The 19,358-nt window shown below is 33.9% G+C and overlaps 3 protein-coding genes across 3 annotated transcripts; 1 reads left to right on the forward strand and 2 right to left on the reverse strand.

Annotated features, from left to right (window-relative positions):
• Positions 1–2,470: 2,470 nt before the first annotated feature.
• LOC145643133 (serine carboxypeptidase-like 28) lies at positions 2,471–6,033 on the forward strand. The gene is made up of 8 exons (XM_081694291.1): positions 2,471–2,855; positions 3,586–3,681; positions 3,803–3,981; positions 4,088–4,336; positions 4,741–4,871; positions 5,166–5,261; positions 5,446–5,551; positions 5,679–6,033. Exons 1-8 carry the CDS (start codon positions 2,471–2,473, stop codon positions 5,832–5,834), a joined length of 1,398 nt encoding a protein of 465 aa, XP_081550417.1. The 3' UTR covers positions 5,835–6,033.
• A 124-nt stretch (positions 6,034–6,157) lies between these two features.
• LOC145556216 (serine/threonine-protein kinase RHS3-like) lies at positions 6,158–9,127 on the reverse strand. The gene is made up of 3 exons (XM_081617868.1): positions 8,606–9,127; positions 7,321–8,090; positions 6,158–7,051 (listed from the first exon to the last, which is right to left on the reverse strand). The coding sequence occupies exons 1-3, from the start codon at positions 8,702–8,704 to the stop codon at positions 6,160–6,162; spliced, it is 1,761 nt and encodes a 586-aa protein (XP_081473994.1). The 5' UTR covers positions 8,705–9,127; the 3' UTR covers positions 6,158–6,159.
• Positions 9,128–12,241: 3,114 nt separating this feature from the next.
• Positions 12,242–18,372, reverse strand: LOC145641945 (uncharacterized). Its single transcript, XM_081692978.1, has 6 exons — positions 17,914–18,372; positions 16,965–17,018; positions 15,084–15,164; positions 14,064–14,133; positions 13,889–13,977; positions 12,242–12,616 (listed from the first exon to the last, which is right to left on the reverse strand). Exons 1-6 carry the CDS (start codon positions 18,070–18,072, stop codon positions 12,482–12,484), a joined length of 588 nt encoding a protein of 195 aa, XP_081549104.1. The 5' UTR covers positions 18,073–18,372; the 3' UTR covers positions 12,242–12,481.
• Between the last annotated feature and the right edge of the window lie 986 nt (positions 18,373–19,358).

Genomic DNA, 19,358 nt, shown 5'->3' on the forward strand with positions numbered 1-19,358 from the left:
TCTATTTTTTTTTTTTTTGGAAAATTATCACCTTCTATTTTCAAAAACATCAAAAGTTACCACCTTCTTTCCTCCCAACTACCACATGACGTCATTTTTGACTCATTCTTTCCCTTTCCTCCCTATTTCCCTCACATTTCTCATTCCTAACTCGATTCTCATCTCCCCTTTCACTTTTTTTCTCCAAAACAATCAAAAACACTTTAATTCACTCCTCCAAATCAAAATTATTGGTGGCTTGGGGGAAAAAAAGTGAAAGGGGATATGAGAATCCACATAGGAATGAGAAATGTGAGGGAAATAGGGAGGGAAGGGAAAGAATGGGCCAAAAATGACGTCACGTGGTAGTTGGGGGGCAAGAAGGTGGTAACTTTTGATGTTTTTGAAACTAGAAGGTGGTAATTTTCAAAAAAAAAAAAATACAAGGTGGTAATTGCTAAAATGGATATAATAGAAGGTGGTAATTGTCAAAATTTCCTATCTTAAATAAAATACTAGGAAAACTTTAACTAAATTACAATAATAAAACAAATTAGAGGTTGCTTAATCAAATTTGACACTTGCAAGTTTCCCACCAATCATGAAGGGTTACGTCAACAATGATCTAACCTTAGTATATAGTGGGCCCATCTAATCCCAATAGCAAACAGAAGTTCTTCAATTCATTGTCATTAATAGTGCACTGATATTGTAATTAATGAAATAAACATGTTAGAAAATGGAAGGAGAAGAAAAATAATTAGGGGTGATCCAGAAAATAGGGCGTTATAAGGGGCATGAATTGAAGACTAAAGATTATTGATTTAGCTCTAGTGCATTGCCTAGTGGTGGTGTCTTCAACTTCAAGCATCCTTCTTGGCTCTTGCTGTAATGTTATTAAATTAGCCTATCACCGTGTTAGATTGAATATACTTTATGTTACGACACTGATGAACAAGTTTTAGATGAGGCGTAATTCAAATAATACAATATTCACTTGGTTGTATCAACAAATTGGAAGATTATATTGGAGGATTTTAGAGTATCTGTCGATCTTTTACCTCTATTCTCATTATGCCTAGTCTGTTAGTTCGGGATGAGTTGGCCTATGCGGAATTTTGACCCAATTGAGCAATTTTTCTTACCTTTTTGAAAAATTTGAGCATATATTGATTTTCGTACATAGAGAATGTTATACGAAGTATACTTTAAGGTTTAAGCATTAATCTCCTACTCTCCTAGGCTAGCTAGCTGTCATGTTGATTTGACACATTATTTGTAAAGCATGATTGAATATAAAATAAAGAGTAAAGGGTTAGTGAAGACATTTTTTTTTACCCAAAGATTTAAGTGTGTCAAAAAATATTTTACCACTAAGATTAAGTGTAGATAAATTTATAATGCAAGTGAGTTTTGACAATTTCAAATTTGGGATTGTTAGATTGATAGAATTTATCCTAATTATATTATGTATGGTCTTTTATTTTATTTTTCAAAAGTTTCACTTTTGAAGTTGCAATCAATAAAATTTTAAATATATATAATTCATCACTCATAGAAATAATACAAACTATATTCTTATAAGATCTTATTAAGATGTATCTTAATGTATATTTGAATTACTAATTATTTAACTTTGTAATTTGTTATTTATATAGAGTTAACTACTTTTAGATCGATCATAATAGTCAAACAATTGCAACGAATATGGGAGGGGGGAGTACTTTATTTTTATATTAGTTCATTATATTGAGGAGGATCATAGTTTAGCATCAATTTATACTTTTTTTTTTATTATTTTTTTTTTTCTTGAGAGTTGACTTACGAGTAAATTGGATCAAGTTTAGGTAGGGCTTGCTTCGATTCAATTCGGCTCAATTTATAATCATGCAACAAATAATCAATTTAGGCTTAGGTCACAATCAAGTCGATTGTGGATTTATTGTGCCAATTAGTTGTTATTTCATACAAAATTTAATTAATTTGTGGATTAACTTTTACCATCATATCAACTATAGTGTGAATTAAGACAATTAAGTCGAATTCGGATTGAGATAGTAAAACAAATCTACTTTAACTCTTTCTCAAATATTGTAATCCTACTTCTTGTTACATTTGCTACTACCATAAATTTGACCGTAGATAAATGGAGTTAGTAAGGAGTAAGGAATAATTAGGAGTATATATATGGACATATTGCCTTCTTTTCATGAATTTGTCCCTAATAATGTACCCATTTAATCAAATTAAACCCAATTCATTAGGGCAATTACATGTTAGCCCAAGTGATTGATAAATTTTAAACAATTTAAAACCGTCCATTACAATTAGTTAATAATGTTTTCCATTATTCAAGACACAAACTATAAATATAAGATCACAATGTAACTTGCATGTGAAGAAGACTTCTTTGCCTTTATATGACACTCTATTAATCCTTAACTTTATGCTTAAACTTCTCTTCTAAAGTCCTTACACAAACACAACTAATATGGCTTCACCCACTAGAGAACAATGTAAGATCTATTCATGTTCTCTACTCCTCATCCTATTTTTTTCCGGTGAGGCGCTAGCGGCCCGGAGTGCCCGAGATAGAGATAGGATCACCGCGCTACCGGGGCAGCCATTAGGCAAGGTGAATTTCAGCCAATATTCAGGCTATGTAACAGTGGATAAAAGGACTAATAGGTCCCTTTTTTACTGGCTAATTGAGTCACCATTAAGTGGTAAAACCAATTTGAAACCACTTGTACTTTGGCTTAATGGTGGGCCTGGTTGCTCATCTGTGGCTTATGGGGCTTCTGAGGAGGTGGGCCCATTTAGGGTCCAGCCTGATGGGAAAACACTTACTTTAAGCCCATATGCTTGGAACAAAGGTATGTACAAATTCAATCATGAATATATATTTAATTGATGATAAGCAAAAATTATAAAATGTTGATATTTTGAAAATATACATTGTGACGAATCTAACAAGATTACACTTGACTAAATATGGTCAAAGGAAGTGTATGAGTAGTGCTAAATTCAAAACGTGTCAACTAATAAAAACGGAGTTAGTATTATTAAATGAAAAAAAAGGTATATTTCATATTATTTGTTTTGTTATATTATATATTTATATTATATAGTTTGAAGATATGGATATTTTGTTTGTTTGTTTGGTCATTTTGCTGATGGTGTTGTCTTTTTGTTCTTTTTCCTATGTTCTTTGAATGTGAAGGTGTTTTGTTGATAATCTAGTTATATGAGTGGTTAGGTAGGGTATTGGTGTTTCACACAAAGTGGCATTTCTTTGTCTAGTCTTCATATAATTGTGGGGAATAAGAGAATGTCACAAGTTGTGCTTCTTGATGAATTTTTAATATGTAGGTTCATAGTTTACTATAGTTCATAGTTTACTATATTATAAAGAATACATAATGTATTTTGTTTAGGTTAACACAATTATTATATTGATCGACCAAGTTAATTAAATTCAGATTAAGTTGTTTTATTTCATTTCATTATATGTAAAAAAATAGATTTGCTTTATTTTCCTTGATTCAAATTACCAAGCTAATTAAAAATCCCCCTTAACAATCCTTTTTTCTTCTTATTATGTAGAGGCCAATTTGCTTTTCCTTGATTCACCTGCCGGGGTTGGATTCTCTTATTCAAATTCTTCGGTTGATGTAGAAGAAATTGGTGATAGGAGAACTGGTATATTTCCGTCCCTTTCCATCTCAATTTGACAGTTAAGGCTACTAATAATTTAGTACAAATAACATGATACCAAGTATTGCAATGTTCTGTCACTTATAAACCTTATACACATGTTCAGCTCGAGATGCCTACGTATTCTTAACAAGATGGTTTAAAAAGTTCCCCGAATACAAGAATAGACCATTCTACATAGCCGGTGAAAGTTATGCAGGCCATTACATCCCTGAACTCTCCTTAATCTTAGCTCGTCTCAACAAAGGAGTTAAAAACCCAACCATAAACTTCAAAGGCTTCCTGGTAATATCTCCATCTCATTCATACATCTATATATAATTTATTATTATTAATATTATCTTCGACCTTATATTATAATATTATATTTATTTCTATTTTAATATTGCAGCTAGGGAATCCAGTGATAGATAACTACCTAGACAACAAAGGATCATTTGAGTATTGGTTCAATCATGGGTTGATATCAGATGCAACATACAAGGCACTAAACAAGTATTGCTTGAATGACTCGATATTGTTCCCAAAGGGTGAATGTAATGGCGCACTTTTCAAGGCTTACTCGGAGTTTGGAGACATCAATCCCTATGACATTTATGGCCCTGTTTGTGATGATCTTTCCTCCCTCCACCCTCACTTTGTACGCTATTATCCTCCTTTCTCTCTCTATTCGCCCAATATTACATCTGTTTCATAATAGTTGCATCATTTTGACTTTTTTTTTTCTCTAATTTTGATTACTATATAGGCAAAGTAATATGTTATAAACGTGTTTGGTCAAAATGATGCAACTGTTAAAAAGATCAGAAGTAATAATAAACAACTCGTATTGGGTGAAAACTCTACTCGAGTTTTGAATATGTTGAGTTGAAAACAGACTCCAATGTAAATTTATTGTGTTTCTAAAATGTAACCATCTTTTCAGTAATATTCAATTAGGATTATATTGGTGATTAGTTATTTAATTTATTCTCAATTCCTGTAGATTTACAAATAATAGTTGATTTTAAATATATTGACAAATATATTGGTGAAATCATGCAGCCATTCAAGTACAAGGGGAATGATGATTGTATAGTGACATACACAATAAATTACATGAACAGACCACAAGTACAAAAAGCTCTTCATGCTAACATCTTTGGCTCTATTCCTCATACTTGGACTGCTTGCAGGTTTGCATACCACACCAATTTTATCATAACTCTGATTTACTGCTTCATTCTTTTCACGTTAATTACATAAGGGTCAATTAGTTCAGATAAAGGATCGGGTTTTTCAGGTGAAAAGAACGAGGCCTAATGAACCCTGGACTTTATATCAATTAGTATCATTATATCCTGTTAGCATTAATCAGACATCGAAATAGCACCATTTTGTACAATCTCTGAGAATGTGCAGGATGGTTTCTTCTGTGAAGTTTATATCATGAAGATGTATTTATGTGTTATGGTTTTCATGCTATGCAGTGAAGTTGTTCGAAGCAGTTGGACTGACTCCCCGAAATCTATGCTTCCTATCTTCAAGGAACTCATAGCTGCTGGTGTTCAGATTTGGGTATTCAGGTGATTTATGTCTCCTTAACTTGATGTTATATGTACTGTCATACATACAGATTTATTTTGGTTAAAGTTAAAATCTGTTCTTGGGTCTATCATAAATGTAACTCTCAGCAGTCAGCAGTATCAGAATTTACCCTTTACATACCAGGAACGCAGTTAACTGATTCTTAACAATTTCTCCTTACAGTGGAGACACAGACGCGATTTTACCACTAACTTCAACAAGATTCTCCATCAATGCCCTTAATCTCAGTACAATTACAGAATGGTATCCTTGGTATGACAGTGAAAAGGTCAGTGCTTACAGTTTCTGTTATATTACAGGCTTACAGCACTACAGCAGCATATAGTTGTGCAGATATTATGTTCTGTTAGTACTACTCAGACTTTCTGAATTTCTGGTTGACGATTTCTGAACAGGTTGGTGGATGGAGCCAAGTATATAACGGACTAACCTACGTGACAATCAGAGGTGCAGGACACGAGGTTCCATTGACTAGACCCCGACAAGCCCTGCTTCTGTTTCAACAATTCCTAAGGAATCAGCCCATGCCTCAGATTACAATTACAGATTAAGCTATGTGACACCATAAAGTTCGCGAAAAAATTAAACTATAGTACTGTATGATAGAAAATGTATCATTTTTATTATATTGTGTGATCTTGGTAGGTTAAGTAAATTGTATGATCTCATATATATGTACTCAATTATTTGTCAAAATATGAATCAGGACTTCATGCTTTCTGTTTGTGTCAAAAAAGAATTTCTGTTAAACAAATACAATTTTCATGTTCTTTGTACAGCAAAAAATAAAATAGTCCCTTTTACTACTAAAGTATAGGAGTATAAACTACTATAAAGTTGGATTATGGAAAATTGTTTCATCATTTATATAGTTTATCAAAAATACTCAAAATCGATGTAGGTAGAATCGTTAGAATTGCTCTGATTGCTGTCACTCCCGGTAGAACACTCAGCAACCTTCTTCTCCATGCCAGGGGGAGGTGCATCCTTATTAGCAAACCGCGTAAAATCTACAGGATCAGGGACATGAGGAGGGGCAGCACATCTAACAAGTGCCCAATTCACCCCTTCAAAGAAAGGATGTTGCTTGATTTCAGTAGCACCCCTTTTGTAAGCAATTCTCTTATGAGGCTCCTTAACCAAAAGTCCACGAATGAGATCACGGGCCACATTGCTGACATTTGGGTTATCAGGGAACCTCAAGGGTTGGCCAACGACGTTGAAGAGGGTAGCCCGGTTTCCTTGCCCTTTGAAAGGGGTGGTACCATGTAAGAGCTCATATAGGAAAATACCAAATGTCCACCAGTCTACAGCACTACCATGCCCCTCCCCTCGGATAATCTCAGGAGCAAGGTACTCGTGTGTGCCGACAAAGGACATAGACCGGACATTGGTGGGCTCTGCCATCAACTCAGGGAGTGATCCATTTACAAACAGCCCAAAATCTGATTTGGATTTTCTGTTCTTTTTGCCAGGGAGTATGCTGCGAGGGAAGAAGCTTGAGGGTTGCATACACCCCTGCACTGCTAATTCCTCGTCGAGGATCCCACCACCTCCACTTCCACCACCACTACCACCATTAGACACATGAGATGAGGAAGATTTGACAAGGGTTGGGCTGACCGAGCAACGGAGGGAAAGATCAAAGTCTGAGAGCATGATATGACCTTCTTCCCTTACTAGCACATTCTCTGGCTTAAGGTCTCTGTATACAATTCCAAGCATGTGTAGATACTCCAATGCTAATAGTATTTCTGATGCATAAAACCTGCATTCAACATAAATTCACAGTATTATTCTTTCTCTTGATTGTTTTAAAACATGATTATGAACAAAGACTTTAAGCCTAGAATGTAAAAGAAGTAAATCAAGCTAGAAAAAGTATGATTTAAGGCCACTATAACATAGTGTTTTACTACCTCCGTTTCTTATTATGTGAAACAAAGGGATTTGTGTACTTTGTTGCACATAATAAGAAACGGAGGTGGTAGAAACATAAGATCATCAGAAGGGAAATAGCTAGGAAAAGTTACTGACCGAGCAGCTTCCTCAGAGAAAAACTTGTTAGGCTGCTTTTGTCTGAGGGAATGAAGATTACCGCCACTGCAGAACTCCATGACCAAGCAGTAAAACTTATCGGTCTCAAAATGTGTGTACAATGTAGGCAAGAAAGGGTGATCAAGCAAGCCAAGAATCTCCCTCTCAGTCTGCGCCCTAAGCAACTTGTTCCTACTCGCGAGTGAGGCCTTATCCATGACTTTCATAGCAAAATGGGTGCAAGTCCCTCTTAAATCAACAAGATAAACACTACCAATATCTCCATACCCAAGCCTCTTAAGGAGTCTAAAATGGCCAAGTCCTAATGGAGCCTCTCTTGCATTCACCGCGTTTATAGCATCCCATCGCACATCCCCTCCTGTATGAGGCTTTAAGGGTGCAGAACTCGTGCTCTCTATGCTGTCACTGCGGTGGTGCTGGTTCTGATGGTTATTACTGTTGTTGCTGCTGTAGCTGTGATCTCGCCTCTGAACTGTCACCTCATGACTTGAGACCGGCCTAGGAGAGGGTATTCGACGTTGGTTCCCAGCCATCAGGTTATTAGACCCTGGCTTCCATAGAGGTTCCAGATGTTTCTTCTGCTCCCTGAACTTGCTTTGAGCAGGACCTGTTGGTTTAGGCATTGAGGTTGGATCCATTGAGCCTGGTTCGGGTGAGCTATAACCCGAGTCCATGCTGGTTTTCGATCCCCAATCAGGACTCATCCTTTTAGGCTCATATGAATCATCTTCTGATGATGGATAGCTCATCTGTTACATTAACATCATACAAATATGAACTCTTTCAGATGATCACATACATTTTTTTTTTCTAAGGACAAAAAATCAAATAAAAATCGCGTTTTTTGCTTAAAAATTGAAAGAAAAATTAAAACATTACCACGTAACAAAGATTAAAACATCGTTACATAATGTACCTATATATTATTAAGGGTGATGATTTTACCAAGGCAAATATCTTTCCAACCAAGAACAAATTACTTAGCAAAGAACAATAATTCTCCAAAAAATATCTTTTAATTTTAATCATTACGTATACAAACAATCATTGTTATAATCCCTCAAAAAAAATATGATTGTTATAACAAATCAGTTAAATTTAGAAACTTGTTATGAAGTTGAGATTTCATAGGAGTCCAACAGACAAGAATGAACTAATTTAGAACACGTATTTACAATGACATAAATAGAGACGTGTAACAAAATATAATTAGCTAAATAAAAAAAACGACCACAAAAGGTAAATGATTCAAAAAGAGCCTAACCTCAGAAGTATCAGCCCTCTCCACAGGCTTAAATGACGTCAGCGGCGCGACACAGCAACGCTGATTGAATCCCTGGTTAGGTTTTTGTGGAAACCACATTAATAACACAGTTCAATATGAATGAAATTATGTTCAAATTTTTTTTCTAAACTTTAGAAAATAAATGCAGTTTCCTAATATATTGAATACATGAAGTATATCAATCAATGTTTACAAATGCAGGCCTAGTGCAAAAGATATGCACATCATCATAAAAGTGTGACATTTAGGAATAAAAATTGACAAGTTCTTTTTTTGTTTGAAATTTTTTTTTTTTTTTTAATTTTTTTGAAAGATTTGTTTGAAATATTATTGATGTGAAATCATGTTCTATTAATTTTTATTATTAAGGCTTAAGAAATGAAATTGTGCTGAGCACGTAGAATGTATCAAAAACGGCCAAATAAACCTATTTTTGACCAAATCCTATCACCTACCAAGAACCAACACTATGTTGGGATTTTGGAGTTTAATTCTTTTGGTATTTATTATGTGGACCAAAAAAAAAAAAAAAAACAAAAAAACTCAGTATCTAACACCTAACGATCAGGTAGCATTTTTACCATTCAATCGGTTATACCTTGCTCATTTGCGCAAATGAGCAAATCGATTTTGCACTTATTGCGTATTTGATGAATTTGCTCAAGGTGCAAATTAGAAAAACTAACTTAGTTGAACAAAACAAATTTGCTCTTTCTTTTCTAAATGAAGAAAATTTGTTTTCTCCTTTTGTATGAATGAGCAAATATGATAATCAATTGTATAAGTAATATAAAATGACAATCTGTCCCTAAATTACATTCCTACTTCTCTCCATTATGTGAAGAATAAATGCTAGAAATAGGAATATAATTTAGGGGCGGAGGGAGTAAAACATTACGAAGTATTAGAATTTAGAAGTGAGAAGATGAAAAAAAACGTACTTGTTTCATCATTTAGAGTATCATCCTTAAGAATTAAAGAATGGATGGTCTCAACTAGTCACCATTGCATTCACCTCCTAATTGACATAAAATTTTTGTCAAATAATGTTTTTTAAAAAAACAAATCAAATTAAATAATTTTTCTTCTTTCTCAAATAAAATTATCTTGAACAAGTTAGATATGGTACTTCTTGCAAGGAATATCCATCAAATTTATGAAAATGGCCTCGTTTTAAACTTTCTAATAAAAAATATATATAGAATCCTAATCCACACATATCTTAATACGTGTTTAGCTGTATTAAAAACAAAGAATACACCCGTAGGCATTCAAAACGACAAATGGCACAATGTGTGCACAAAACACATAAGTACGTCACACAACATTCAAGACATATATTGGACTTGACGTGTGTACATATGGTATATATTATGCCCAAGGTTAAGTTTACGGTAGTCAAGTTGCCAACCCAAGATTATATGATTACACTAAAGTTTAGTATTCCATATATTTAGAATAACTTTTTTTATTAGTTATAATCCAATCGTGATTATAATATCATAATTGATGTTGAAACATACCATATCATGCCAAAATCACCAAAAATGGAAAACAAAAATGGGAAATAGAATTAAAGGTTATGAAGAACGAACCATTATGCAAAAGCACAAGCAAAATTCTTAGAGCTTCATATAACAAACCCAATGATTAACATCCAACTTTTGTCAACTTTGTAAGGCTCACAAACAATGAGACAAATAAAAATTTTGGTAGATGATTTGTTTTGTAGTAATTGTCAAGAAATTTGGAAGAAAAAGGAAGTGAAAAATTAATATTCGTTTTTTTTTTTTTTTTTAAATATTAAAAAAAAAAAAAAAAAAAAAAAAAAGAAAAGAAAAGAGAGAGAGAAAAGGACGTGGTGGGATGAAACAATTGTGGAAAGAAGAGGAGAATAATTTTAATTAATTCCATTATAAAAAAGATTAATGGATATGCGTTGAAAGCTGCCAAATAGTGGTGGGGAAATGAGAATTTGAGATTTTGTGGGATTCCCCTACCTCTATTTTAAATTATTTTTAAAAAGTTATTTTGATTTTGATTTATGATCATATATAATTAGGCATCTTTATGGATTATTATTAGTATTTTTTTAGATCTTGCTAACCCCGGGACGTTGGATAAGCATTTAAAATATTACTCAAAATGGTATGAATTTGGAAAAATATGACAAAATCACGCGTCAATTGGTGTAATTAATTTAATGTTAATTTTAATTTAATCTTTCTACTTTTAGCTAGCTTATCCAACGTCCCCAAGGCGTTCGTTAGCTTTTGCTTTTTTTTTTTTTTTTTTTTTTAAGTATAACTTACAATGCGTTTTGTTCTTAAAAAAAAAAAAATTACAATGTGTTTTGTGTGTGGCAGATCACACCATGTGATCATTTGTAATATAACAAAAAAATTCCTATAATATTGACTAAGGGCCTGTTTACTTCAACTTAATTTCAGTTGAGTTTAGCTCGTAATTTTCTTTTCTCATTATTAATTTTAGCTTAGTTCAGTTTACTTCAGCTCCAATTAGTTCAATTCATTTCAGCTCCAATCAATTCAATTCAGTTCAATTCAATTCAGCTCAATAAATGTGAACAAGCCCTAAGTTAAGCAATCCCTATAACACTAACAAAATATCTTATAATCGTTGACCACTTGACCGCACATTGTGGCCAGTCTCATTAAAATTAGTGTTTAGCTTAATATTTAGACTTTTTAATACATTTCAAAATTGGTTAATTGCACTCTTTTACTAGTTCTTAAAGCAAGTTTAGCCCCAAATCTTAAGATTTGGATGTGACATCATTTTTTATAGTCCCCATTGAAAATGATATCATCAAATTCTTGTTTAGACTCACTAAGACTTACACAAATTTATCACTTTAGCCCTAAGACTTAAATATTTGACATATTATACGTAGAAAAGTGTAAAAAAAAAAAAAAAAAAAAAAAAAAAAAAAAAAAAAAAGGATAATAAAAATAAAAGTGAAGTGGGTGAGTGAGTAGGTCCCAATCTCAAGTCTTAAGTTGAGTCTTAAAATTTCAAGACTCAACTTGAGATTTGTTTGAGATTTTTGAAGAAAAATGAGAAAAATCTTAAATATAAATCTTAAGAATCAAAATGATGATGTCACCCAAATCTTAAGACTTAGGGCTAAACTTGCTCTTATAGTGAGAATCCAAAAGGGATCAAATTGTTACCCCATAGCCTTCATTATTGATGCTTTTTTGTCTTTTAGATTATTATTATTATTATTATTATTATTATTATTATTATTATTATTATTATTATTATTACTATCCAATGCGTGTGTTAGTTTTGAAACTTCTCCAAATAATAATGAGAAATGTAATTATAAATTAAAAGAAAAAGTAATTTTATTCTTCCAAACTTGAGCATTTGAAAGTGATTTTTGGAATACTTAGAAACAGATTTGGTGTCATGTTTTTATGCAAACAGGGATATATTAATCGATAAGGGAATCCATCCTCTTAGATGCCTGGCTTTTAGCCTCGCTACCTCAAAATAAATCGTTATTCGTTAACATCTCTTTTATACTCCGTATTACGAAGTAGAAGGAACACTGATCGAAAAAATTCCATATTGTGACAATTGACAAACTAACAAAAGAGAAGTTTTAGCTTTCTTAGATAACAAAAGGTTTGAATTCAAAGCACATTTTTAGAGTACACAAAACGAACTGAAATGACTGAGCTAGAGATCCCTGAAAACTGAGACTTTTACTCTTACATTTGGTTGATGGAATCTCGATTGATATTCTAATGTTACATAATTTCTGAAACTAGCAAGAGCAATAAATGAGTAGAGTACATCGAGAGGCACATTGATCCTTCGACAGTTCTACCTCTCTTTGAGTTCTTGTTCAAACTGTAACAGCTTTTCACGCAAGGGTTGTAAGAAAGACTTCAAATCCTTGGTAATACTCTGCTTATCTTGGTGTGGCAAATCACTGCCTCCGCTTATATTCACGGTAAGCTGCAAACATACATGGCAAAAGAATTGTCAGAATATGGTTATAAAAACCCAGCTGCAATGGCTTCAAGTAGGGAGCACAAACATTCTCAGACAGAATCAGCCATTTGACACAAAGAAGAAAATAGGTACTCCATACGTAGTAAATAAAGGCTTTAAACAAAAAAAAAAAAAAAAAGAAAAAAGAAATAGAGTGCTCTGCGCTCTAACTGCAACTACTTGCTACAACCAGCAAGTAATGAGACTTATGACAACCATCTACACAAACTTGTTGGGACCTTACAAATATAGTATGAACTTTTACAGCTGTTTACACTAATCGTACATTTGGATAACAATGGTACAAGGAAGAGGAGGGTAAAGGGAAGGGAAAGGAGAGAGGATTTATTAGGCATATTAAAAGAGAACGGAAAATAAATTTAAAATACCAAATTCCTCCAGGAGGTATCTCTAAGGCTCTAATAACTGCCATTTAAATAAGCCAAATAGCTCATTGCCCCAACTCTGCATAAATTTCTGAAGTACTTCCACAACTATCATAAGTTATAACTATGTCAACTTCTAAGGCATCATAAGTAATTAGGTAGCCATAGGGCCTTGGTCTATGAACTATGAAAATTTTATATTAGTTCACATTCTAAGAAGTATTCTGAGGAGGCAATCCAAGTACTAGGTGATGGTTGTCAAGATACATTAAGGGTAAGCATTTTCTATCTTTGTCTGGAGAGCATAAGTAGAATGTAGAAGACCATCCAGAGAAAACAGGCAGATATCAGAATATAGGAGAGCATCTTTGTCGGAAAATAAGAACTGGCATATGATGATCCCATATTGAAGTCTATTGACTCCTTTCATTGTGGTACATAAACTTTCTATAATAATTGTAGCAACTAGCAAGTGATGCTGTAAGACGACACTATGAAATTCAGGACCAATTAGTGATCAGCATATACTTAAATAGAGGAACCACAAAACATTAGGCCCCCGTATTGTAAACTAAACCAGCACCCTTCAGCCAAATCAAATAGTTTTCATAACAAGATGGTGAATTGGACTGCAACTACCAATAATTGAAATCATATAAATTTAAGTGAAAACTACCGCATAGCTAAATAAAGTTAGGATGACAGTACACACCCCAAAAGAACAACCAAACACATTACATAAACAGGAATCTATAGATTTAGTCCCTAAAAACCCTTTAGCTTTGGTCAATATATCAAATTACAGTTTTAAACAAAGTTTCAATTTACTGACATACTCATACAGACATACCTCCAAGTCATCTAATTCCCCATATGAGAACTCTGCAATTTCCAGATATCCCTTTATCTTCTTACTCTCTCCACCAACCTGCCATTCACCTGTTCCAAGTTGTCACATGACAATCTTATTAAAGAAAAAACCTAAAAGTGGTATTCTGTGTAAAAGTGAATTTCTAAATGCCAACCTTTGACATCAATGGTTAACTCGTAAGTATAGCCAACACGTTTCTTGTTACGAACCGTCACCAAGTAGGCCTGTGTATTATATATTTGACAAAACAGTAAGTTCATATTGCAGATAAAGTACACACTGATATTAAATTTAAGTATGTATATTCCAACTGCCTATGGCCTAGTGGCCAAACTTCATACTAATAAGGTATTAACAATTATCAATAATATATATTTTCTAATTCCTATTTTCCTTTAATCTACTCGAAACTCCCTTCACCCCAGTTTATGAGGCCAAGTTGGCATGATATGCACATTAAAAGTCAAGACAAAGACTCAAGTATAACAACCAAACCACATTTCTAGAGTAAGGACACTTGGGGTTTTGTGAAAAAGAATTCATTAAGGCATATAAAAATGTGATGGAGCTGTGGAGGTAGTACTAATAACACAACTGTGTCAGGAAATCAAATCTTCATGCATGGGTACCTGAAGACAACCACATCCAAAACGAAAGCTCCTGTTGAAGGATTCATTAATCAATAAAGTGAAGTAGCTAAAGAACAACTAATTTCAGAAGGTAGATGAAACTACAGCTACAAACAGTTTCAGATCCAAATCATAATCTGAATATAGAAGCTAAACCTGAATTTTAAGAAACAAGTGTTGGATCGACATTCAAAGCCATTTTCAATCAGGATCCAAATTCAAATCCTTTGACAAAAGTTAAAACCTCAGATCAAAGTTGCATCTTAATAAAGCCCTACCACTGGCATCATCATGTACATCAGAACATGCGCGTAAAATCCATTTTTAGAGAGCAGTATTACAAAAACATCAAATACAACTCATCCTCTATATCCAAGAGCTTTACTCAATATTAAGTCCAGATTTTAATAGTTGAGACTTGAAAAAGAAGTCCTCTCAGAGTATAAATTATTTGAATAAATAGCACATGGAAATAGGCTACTTTTATTTTTATTCAATAAAATCACCAATAATGCGGTGATGATGTGCGTAAAGGCAATACTCACATCGCCTGAACATTTTGATACTTCACTTATTTCTGCTTTTCCATTAGTAAACTCCAGGGAGCCAATAGAACTAAGCAACTCCTGCAAAATGACATAAGGAGAAGCAGTAAGCAGCTAAAGTGCAAATAAAACAAACAGATACAACTGCATGTCTATTGTCAAGCCAACTAATCACCACAAACATGTCAGTACCACAATGACAAGCATGACAGCCAAGAGCATTTTATTACAAAAGATACTCAGGATAAATCAATCAATCAATCAAAGCCTTAATCCCATAAGGGGGGGTCAGCTGCATAAACAAAAAGTGATTATTCCATATAGTCATCCACAAAAATCTTCCTCTTCCATCCCTTACAATCAAATGCCTCATTCTCATGCAAATCCATATGCTTCATATGATCATATCCTTCCTAACTCCTTCCAACCAGGTCATTTTTGGTCTTCCTCTACCTCGTTTAACCTCTCATACTATGGAAAAGGTGCCAAAGTTGTCTGAAATAACTTCAAGATTGGGAGGAAGTATAAAGCTAATATGAAAAGGGATTCCCCTTTTATACACCAAAATTTATATTGTTTCATTTAACTCTATTTGCTACCACCACTGTCTTTCTGTTTGTAAGATCCTGTTAAATTTCACTCGATTTGTAGTTTCAAAACATTACCATTCTACAATTTTTTATAACACATCGCTGAAGATGACAAAGTATAGATGTGTGCATTGAAAGGATAAATGGAACAATAAAAAAGGAGCAAGCTGTAAAATATATTCCAATTAAATTTGTTTAGGTTTAATTGTTTTGGGCATCTAAATAAGTTCCAAGTTATATGGGTTAATTAAGGGAACTGTATTTAGGGATCTGAGCAAGGCAGCTATAGTAATATTAAATATCTAGTGTTGTGCGAACATGTTTATTAAGTAAATTTGTGAATTGTGAAATATGAACTTATTAAAGTTTGGATTCATGAAGAGAATCCAGTTCAGTTTTTTGTTAATATGAGATTAGGTTTTTCTTAATTCTCTTACAGCCACTTAATCTCCCCCATCTCAACCAATTTTTAGAGTCTTCCTCAATTTTAGTGCCCTAATATTAATGGCTATTCAGAAAAGAAAAGGACAGAGCAGAGCAGGGGGGGGGGGGGGAAAGCATTACAAGGCTCGTTCTCTTTCTTATAGAAATGAGTACACGTTTGATATACAAGAATGAACTTGCTTAATATTTTTACGTATTGGATATTTGGAATATGTAACAAAAGGAATGTATAAACCTAGGTTTAGTTGGAAATTATGAAATGGATATGATAATGCTTCCTTTGGGTTTGTACAGGTAAGAGTGTAAGACTGATACAGGTGCATTAAGTTCCTCAATCCCCACAAAAACACTTTAACATTATTTTATACCCACACCTATAATTTTTTATTATTATAGCACTCAAGTTCACATTACTAATTCACTCTAATCTAACCTGGTGAACTAAAAACCACTTAAAAACACTCGAGGGAAATCACATCCTATAAAACTTGAGCCCCAAACCCTAACTTGAGGTACAACACTCACTGCACAGAAGAAAGACAGGAGTTATATAGTAGTACATAATTCCTTAATCCATCACACACACACACACACACATTAAAAAAAAAAAACTCAATCCCAGGAGAAATTTCATGTCAATTTAATGTAATACGTGACCATGTTCACATAAGGAATGTAAGAAAGGGAAGGAAAGAGACGATGTTGACTAGAAATAAGCCCTCTTTCTTAAAAACATCAAAACTCATACATTTATAAGATAGATGTGGCAAGTTCCAGTTCAGAGGCAGGCAAATCACAAATAAACGGCCAAAGCAAAAATATTATAATTTACTTGTGGAGAACAAACCTTAATCCTTTCAGTTGACCACTTGTTAAGGTTCTTCTCCTCCCATGTTCCAGCCTAAAACAAGGATATGAATCAAATATTAGCAAAGTTCAACAAGCATAATGTAACTAAGATAATTAAAGTCGTCAAAAAAAAAAAAAAAAAAAAAAAAAAGAGGACGACAACTATAGCAAATTTAAATTTTTAAAAGCCAGATATGGAACCACGAGTCTGTTACTTTGGCCGGCACAAATCAGCATAATAACTTCTAAGAATCTAAGGTCGCCTCATCAGAAAGTAGAAGTGTAGAACAAGACTACTTTCTTACAAAGAAAATTACTCTACCGCAAAAGCAATATCCAACTAACAGTTGTTAGAGATTTTCCAACTTAACGACTCAATCATTGAATGAGTAGCACCAGGCATTAGCAAATAATTCTTTGTCACTAACAATAGTTTAGTTTCAACAAATGCCTCCTTAGGTACATTAGTTAACAAACTCAAACAACAAAACAAGCATACTTGCAAGTTACAAGAAACATCCCTTCATTGTAATCAACCTTTTTCACAATTAACCTAGCAATCCAGCATAATAGTATAAGTACAAAATTACTAGAATATTCAACCCAATACCATCCAAACAGAGAATTTAACAATTAACATACATTGTGTCAAAAAAAAAAAAAAACATACATCATCTCTTGCTTTAATAATATCACACTAATCATAATAATTTTTCTAATAAAACACAAAATTGAATACCCAATCCTTTTCAAATTAATTGCAATATATCAAACTTTACAAACATTAACCATATTTTTACACTAACATATACCCGTAAATAAAAACATATCACGTGGGATCTTATTAATTCATCGTTTATATTCTAAAATCGTTTATATTCTAAAAATATCGACTTTTACAATTTTTATTAATACGCAATTAAAGATATTAATGATCAAAGCGATACCGTATTCCAAACAGAACCAAGCACAGGGGCATGTTGTTTGGAAACATCCTGAGGAGAAAGCATCTTAGGAACAGGCGCAGGAGCAGCCTCCGACGTCGTTTCTCTCACCCAATAAGTGTAAGAAGATGTCTGCTTTTCTGACACAGCTCCACCCTCCATTGTAGAATCTCTTTCCTCTTCAACCCCAACAAATTGAAAACCCTAATTTGAAAATTACAAGAATGTGGTTCAGATTTAGGGGATTTGGGGAAGTGGGTATTGCAGATCTGATGAAGGAGGAGAGAGAAAAGAGGTTAAAAAGATGGTGGAAGTTCGGGAAGTTTCAGAGAGAGTGTGTTTGTGGGGGTGACGTTAGGGACTTGATGGATTCTGGAACTTTCTTTCCTACTTGTTTGGGGAAGATGACAGTCCAAGTTCACAGTCAACTCGATCTTTCCAAGCTACATTGGTTGGTTGGGGCTTGGGTATGGTTGGTTGGGGCTTGGATAGGGGTGTTAATGAGCCGAGCATGTTCATTAATTGCTCAAGATTTGGCTCAACCAAACCTCGATATAGGCTCGACTTGAGCTTGGGTTTAGCTTGAGATATTAACGAGCCAATGACTCGGTGTAGTATTTATATGTTAAGGCTTTAGTGACTAGAAGTAATCTTCTTTTTCTTTTCCTTTTTTTTTTTGTTAAAATTAATCTTCGTAGGATTCTCGCTAAGTTTTGGAGCTTTCGTTGATGATTTTCTTCTTGTTTATATAGAAGAATTTTTTTTTTGAGGGATATATAGAAGAATTAAAACAAAAGAAAAAAGGGAAAGAAATTGTCCACATTGAAAAATAGAAGCAAGGGGATAGAATATGAGAGTTATAAAAGAAAACTTTGATTGTCTTAGATTCAATGACCATGTGCACCATTTGGGCCCTTGTTAATTGGACTAAATACTAAATTCCTCAACCTCGAGCCAAAGTGAGTCAAGTCAAGCCTCGACCCAAACTGAGCCAAATCGAGCCCCGCTTTTACGAGTGTTGAACCTTGAGGAGTATCGAGCTTAAGCCGAGCCTTAAGATGTCTCGAGATGAGCCCAATTTTTTCAGGCTTGAGGAGCTTCGAGCTCAAGTCGAGCCTATATAAGCCCGGTCTCAGCTTGGCTCGTTAAAAACCCTTGGCTTGGGATATGTTTCACTGCTCGACTTGGTTAACCTAACTGGTTGTATAATAAAACTTGAAAATTTGAACACTCGAGTAGATGTATTAGTTTGACATCATGACATATATAGTATGGAGTATTGCGTATTACCTAAGGTTTAAAGTGGAAACTGTTTAGGGTATTTTTACCCTAGACACGTGGACCAATGAGAGGTCGCCACGTGTCGAGCTCAGGATGGTCCATGTGGCTCAACATCCTCTTGACACTTGGCGCCCTCAGATATATTTTCTGAAATGGTGGCTTTCAAA

The sequence above is a fragment of the Chenopodium album genome, chromosome 8 (assembly GCF_948465745.1).
Source record: "Chenopodium album chromosome 8, dcCheAlbu1.1, whole genome shotgun sequence".
NCBI lineage: Eukaryota > Viridiplantae > Streptophyta > Magnoliopsida > Caryophyllales > Amaranthaceae > Chenopodium > Chenopodium album.

Excerpts from the sequence above, each read along its gene's own strand:
- LOC145641945 (XM_081692978.1), bottom strand. The coding sequence starts at position 18,072 with ATGGAGGGTGGAGCTGTGTCAGAAAAGCAGACATCTTCTTACACTTAT. Across the intron at positions 15,165-16,964 it reads GGTCAACTGAAAGGATTAAG|GAGTTGCTTAGTTCTATTGG; the intron begins GTTTGTTCTCCA and ends GTCATTTTGCAG. Across the intron at positions 14,134-15,083 it reads TATCAAAATGTTCAGGCGAT|GCCTACTTGGTGACGGTTCG; the intron begins GTGAGTATTGCC and ends TATAATACACAG.
- LOC145643133 (XM_081694291.1), top strand. The coding sequence starts at position 2,471 with ATGGCTTCACCCACTAGAGAACAATGTAAGATCTATTCATGTTCTCTA. Across the intron at positions 3,682-3,802 it reads AATTGGTGATAGGAGAACTG|CTCGAGATGCCTACGTATTC; the intron begins GTATATTTCCGT and ends ACACATGTTCAG. Across the intron at positions 4,337-4,740 it reads CCTCCCTCCACCCTCACTTT|CCATTCAAGTACAAGGGGAA; the intron begins GTACGCTATTAT and ends GAAATCATGCAG.
- LOC145556216 (XM_081617868.1), bottom strand. The coding sequence starts at position 8,704 with ATGTGGTTTCCACAAAAACCTAACCAGGGATTCAATCAGCGTTGCTGT. Across the intron at positions 8,091-8,605 it reads AGAGGGCTGATACTTCTGAG|ATGAGCTATCCATCATCAGA; the intron begins GTTAGGCTCTTT and ends TTAATGTAACAG. Across the intron at positions 7,052-7,320 it reads TTCTCTGAGGAAGCTGCTCG|GTTTTATGCATCAGAAATAC; the intron begins GTCAGTAACTTT and ends TGTTGAATGCAG.